Source organism: Setaria italica, chromosome III (genome assembly GCF_000263155.2).
Source record: "Setaria italica strain Yugu1 chromosome III, Setaria_italica_v2.0, whole genome shotgun sequence".
In the NCBI taxonomy this organism is placed as follows: domain Eukaryota; kingdom Viridiplantae; phylum Streptophyta; class Magnoliopsida; order Poales; family Poaceae; genus Setaria; species Setaria italica.
Window position 1 is genome coordinate 43,995,335 of NC_028452.1, and position 5,670 is coordinate 44,001,004.

The 5,670-nt window shown below is 42.7% G+C and overlaps 1 protein-coding gene across 1 annotated transcript; it reads left to right on the plus strand.

The window, feature by feature from the left end:
* The first annotated feature begins 416 nt into the window (after positions 1 to 416).
* On the plus strand, positions 417 to 5,287 carry LOC101772135 (subtilisin-like protease SBT1.8). Its single transcript, XM_004964019.1, has 2 exons — positions 417 to 573; positions 3,057 to 5,287. The coding sequence occupies exons 1-2, from the start codon at positions 417 to 419 to the stop codon at positions 5,180 to 5,182; spliced, it is 2,283 nt and encodes a 760-aa protein (XP_004964076.1). The 3' UTR covers positions 5,183 to 5,287.
* Positions 5,288 to 5,670: the final 383 nt, after the last annotated feature.

Sequence of the window (5,670 nt, forward strand, 5' to 3'; positions counted from 1 at the left end):
CAATACATGCAATAATGTGGTTATTTTGTGTGGCAAGTGGTAGGTTAGTATAAGAATATGAATGAAAATACTAGTTAAATAGCACTAAAAGTGTGTAAATAACGAGCAGCAATGCCATGCCTAATAAATACCTTGATGGAAAATGAATTTGTGGCATAGAAAGGAGTGTGAAAAAACCATTATATCTTTCCAGAGTTATCATTGTCTTGTTGATGCAGTCCCTCACGTCCTCGACCGCATCTGCAACCCACTCGATGATATGCAGACGCACATAGCTCGCCCCACTGCAGATAGGAAGGAGAGGACCACGGCGACACCCCGGATGTCCCTTCGCCCATAGCTCGCCCCACTACCCAAACTCCACATCCCCAACCCGCCACCCTGGATACCAGATGACTCGACGGCTCCTAGAACCCATGCCGCCTACATCCTCTGGTGATACCTGGAGCTCGGGCCACAAGGTGTTCGGCTGTGGCGCACCAACGTGGCCTGATGAGGCTGGCGGCTGCGACGCGAGGTGCGATATGGAGAAGGAAGCACAGGAGCGGTGCTGGTGGGATCTCGAGGTCACTGGTAGAGAAATGACCTTTGATTCTCAACAAAAATCTAGGAACGATTTGGACCCGGGACTAAAGAGTCTTTAGTCCTGACTCTAAATTTCGTGGTCCATATAGACCCCTTTAGTCCCGGTTGGTATTACAAACCGGTTTGGCTTAGTCTTCACGAGTGGCTACAAAAGGAAAGCACCCCCTACTCAATCAGATGTGTTGTGTAGGTGAGCTGACAAGGAAGCTATGCGCGGGGTAAGAGGTCGTGGGTTCGAATCCCATGCACCGCACACGCGCATATTTCACGTGACTTGTGACTTGCGCGTGTGGGGGCTTCCCGGAAATTTCTAATTAATATTTTTTAGGTACTAAAGGGGTGTCTTTAGTCCTATGTGGAATAACTGGGACTAAAGGCCGGGACCCAAATTCTTAATCCCGGTTGGGAAAATCGAGATCTATAAGGTTTTCCAATCGGACTAAAGCCGTTTCTCTACTAGTGGGTCCATGCTCCACCGGGTGCTCTCTTTCCCAACAAAATTGTTCCCAATGTCTGCCATGCCAAATAATATCTTGAAGGAAATGGATTTGTGGCGTTCTACCGAGAGAGTGAAAATCATGTACATAACTCAGAAGAATCTTTTAAACTGTGCACAACATGCCGTACTATTAATCCTCCATCTGCAACATTTGAACCATCGTTGCCTCTTCTTTTATATATAGACTCAGTTAAGTTTGTTAGTTTAAAACGCACAATGTAGGCGGCAGTTGAGAAGGACCATGTGAATCCTACAAAGTAAGCTCAGATCGATCCCTTTTCTCCAGTTGAAAATGGCCTCACAGCTCCCAGCAACAGCTAAGGAGCTCCACAGGCCGGACTCTAGAGTTTCTTCGGCCACAGCCCAATGCTCCTGCCTAGTGAGTGGCCAGATTTGGGTACCACGGTCCACCCTGCATCTTGTCTGAGTGGCAAACCCATGAGTGCCAAGCTTCAGTGGCCACATGCGCCATATGGCTTCCTCAAAAAATAACATGGGCTCGATCAGTGGCCTAGCTGGAACCTCCCGTTGGTGGCCTGTCTTGGAGGCTTGGAGCACCCTTGAGGCTCTTCTCATATGCGTCCAGTGTTGGATCGTCAAGCAAGACGGCTGTACTGAATTAAAATTTTAATTAGAGATGTATATAGTTAATGGAGATGTTGAATATATTCAAAACTAAACTCTACTATATTTATAAGTATTATATTGCACTAAGAAAAAAATATTTCTAGTCATCATTGTATATTTTATATTCTAACACACACTAGAAGGATACCCAACCATATCATTCTCTAATATTAATCATTCTAATCGCTTCAAGGGTACCCTAGGAGCAGAAATCCGTCTATATCATATCTCCATTTGTACATTCTTATGATTTATAACCATTATCTGCATTAGTTTTGTAACAATAAAATTGTAGTTAAAATATTCAAAATGTCCAAACAAGCATTAAAAATTGAAGAAGAAAGGCTCCCGGTGTCTATATAGCTACCAATGACCATGGATCTATATAGTTCAGTAATATCAAAAACTATCTCTACTCACAAACACCATCAAGTCATTTGAAAGATCAAGACCCATGTCTATATAGTAATAAATGCTAATAGAGATGTCAAATATATATATATATATATATATATATATATATATATATATATATATATTCAAAACCAAACTCTACCTGTAGTCATAAATATTTCATTAACTTTACGTACTTATAAAAAGTAAATAAATCTTTAAGTGATCATTGTGCGTTTATATGTACAACTAATGTTTAAGTAGGTACACTACAAAATCTTTTCCTAAAACTACAAATTATAATTATTCCAGGTGTATCCAAAGAGCAGAAAATATCTATGCCATATGTCCAAGTATAAATATTCACATTGTATTATAGAAGATATCCAATGATAAGCTCCATCTTCATAGATATTCAAAAAACCCTTGAAGATACTGAATTAAATGAATTCATTAGTTGAAACACATATTGCTTCTTCAAAACATCTATAAATAGTTTAAATAAATCTTGAAGACCTTTAAGATACTGAAATAATCGATTGCATTAGTTGAAGACCGCAGCTTTAAAATGGTAAATAAATCATTTTAGTGATCATTGTACATTTATATTTCTAATGTCTGAGAAGTATACACTACAAAATCTTTTCTAAAATTAATTATCACAATTATTTCAGGGGTATCCAAAGTGCAGAAACTATCTGTATCATATCTGCAGTAATAAATATTCACATTATATATAGAAGATATTTGGTATCTTCATAGATATTCAGAAAAACCTTGAAGGTACTAAAGTAATCTAATTCATTAGTTGGAACACATATTGCTTCTTCAAAACTTCTATAAATAGGCTAGCAACCAAACTCCTTACAAACAATTCTCTCGCACAGACTCCAGCTTTCACCAAAGGATATGACACGCCTATTAGTATTGCTTGTTCTTGCAAGCCTTCTAGGTTGTGCCACACCAACTGTCACTCGTCATGAAAGACCTAGCCGATCCACATATATCGTACGTGTGCATCCTCCACCAAAATTTTCATCTGATATGAGCTCCACCAACCTTGAGACCTGGTATAGATCGTTTCTTCCACCATTACTTAGTACATCCAGGCCTCGTACACCATTCATCCATACCTATAGAGAAGCCATTCTAGGTTTCGCTGTGAACCTGACAAAACATGAGGTAGAGTACGTTAAGAAGAGAGATGGTGTCCTTAAGGTATATGAAGATTACCTTGTACCACTCCTGACAACCCACACCCCAGAATTCTTGGGGTTGCGGCAAGACGGAGGGGTTTGGAGTAGCACAGGGATGGGTGAGGGAAGCATCATAGGGGTACTAGACACAGGGATAGATGTTTCACACGGCTCGTTTGATGATGAAGGAATGAAGCCACCACCGGAAAAGTGGCGTGGGTCTTGCAACTTTGGAGATGTTAAGTGCAACAAAAAATTGATCGGCGGCAGATCATTATTAGGACGCCAATTGAATCCTGAGGATAGCGCTGGCCATGGTACACACACTGCAAGCACGGCTGCTGGAAGATCCATAGAAGGCGCAAGTGTCCTTGGCAATGGGAATGGTACTGCAGCTGGTATGGCTCCACATGCACACCTTGCTGTGTACAAGGTATGCAACGATTTCGGATGCTTTGCCTCAAACATTATTGCAGGACTGGATGCAGCCATTGCTGATGGTGTTGACATCTTGTCCATATCACTCGGTGGTAAATCACTGCCATTCGATGAAGATATTATCGCCATGGGTGCATTTTCTGCCATGAGGAAAGGGATATTTGTCAGTTGTTCTGCAGGGAATTCAGGTCCATCATCTAGCACTATACAGAATGAGGCACCCTGGGTCCTGACGGTCGGTGCAAGTACAATAGACAGGAGGATGGAAGCTATTGTCAAGCTGGGTGACGGCCGCTCATTTGTCGGTGAGTCAGCCTACCAACCATCTAATCTTGATTCATTGCCACTAGTGCATGAATTAGATTCTGGAGATGCTAAAGGGAAGGTTATTGCTTGCGACCTTGGTGGTTCTCTCTCCCAACTCAAACTTGGGAAGACTGTTCAGGATGCTGGTGGTGCTGGGATGATAGCACTTGGAAAAGAGGAGAGTGGACAGAATACTTTTGCTGCAGCTCATATTTTACCAGCATCATATGTCAACTCCATAGATGCAGCCGTAATTAGACAGTACATCAAGAATTCAGACAAGCCGACGGCTTCGATTGTCTTCAATGGTACGTTGTTGGGAACTACTCCAGCTCCTGTTGTTGCTTACTTCTCTTCTCGTGGTCCAAGCACTCAAACTCCTGGTATTCTCAAGCCTGACATAATCGGGCCTGGAGTGAATATCATTGCAGCTTGGCCATTCAGAGTTGGGCCAGTGACGACAGATGGAAAGAATATGGCGTTTAATACCTTATCTGGAACATCAATGTCTGCACCTCACCTTAGTGGAATTGCAGCTATAATCAAGAGTGCGCATCCAGATTGGTCACCAGCGGCAATCAAGTCAGCAATCATGACTACTTCTTATGTTGTTGATGATCACAAGAAGCCGATCCTAGATGAGACACTCAATCCGGCTGGGCATTTCAGTATAGGTGCAGGGCATGTTAACCCCTCTCAAGCTGTCAATCCTGGTCTAATCTATGACATTGATGAAGAGCAGTACATTTCGTATCTTTGTGGGCTTGATGGTTACACAGATTTTCGAGTTGAGATAATCACACATCGCAAGGGTGTGTGCGGAGAAGGAAGAAAAATCTCGGAAGCAGAGCTGAACTATCCTTCAATTGCAGTGAAAGCAAGCACCGGCGAACTTGTCGTGAGTAGGACCGTCACCAATGTGGGAGATGCAAAATCATCATACACTGTGGACATTGAGATGCCGAAAGAAGTAACGGCATCACTATCACCAAGTGTGCTGGAATTTACCAAGGTAAATGAGAAGAAAACATTTACTGTAAGTTTAACTTGGGATGCCAATGCAATTAAGCATGCTGAGGGAAGCTTCAAGTGGATTTCTGACAAGCATGTTGTGAGGAGCCCCATTGTAATATTCTAATGTAACTTAGAGAATTTCGGATGTACAAGCAAGTTTGCAACTTGTTATATGGAATAATATGATTTTAAATGTTGATGTCTTATTGTTATGGGCAAATTGATCAGAGGAATATTTTCTATTCAACAAAAACACGAAATAGCCAGGCTCCCGGGATGCAACGGCGGATGCATGGATGCAGCGCGCAGGCAAAAAAACGTAGCGGAGCAGACAACCAATCAACTTCCCACGCGAGCTAGGCTGCATGCAAACATCAACCAATCAAAAGGGGGTTGCGTTTGACGAGCCTGGCCGACGGGAGCCTGGATGGGTGGTGCGAGCCAGGCTCAGCAAAGAAGGAAACCAATCGCACCCCAAAGGATGCATGTGTGTGGGCGTGCCATGACGAGCCAAAGGTCCTTCCTCTTGGGCACGCCGGCTTGAGCTATAGGCCATGGCCATGGCATTCGGCCTCTTTGTTGGCTCAAAACCCTTTCTTTCTACCTTGATCA

Bases quoted from the DNA above. Each gene is read 5' to 3' on its own strand.
- LOC101772135 (XM_004964019.1), top strand. From the start codon at position 417: ATGCCGCCTACATCCTCTGGTGATACCTGGAGCTCGGGCCACAAGGTG. The intron at 574-3,056 runs GTAGAGAAATGA...CAAGCCTTCTAG, and splicing joins GTGGGATCTCGAGGTCACTG to GTTGTGCCACACCAACTGTC.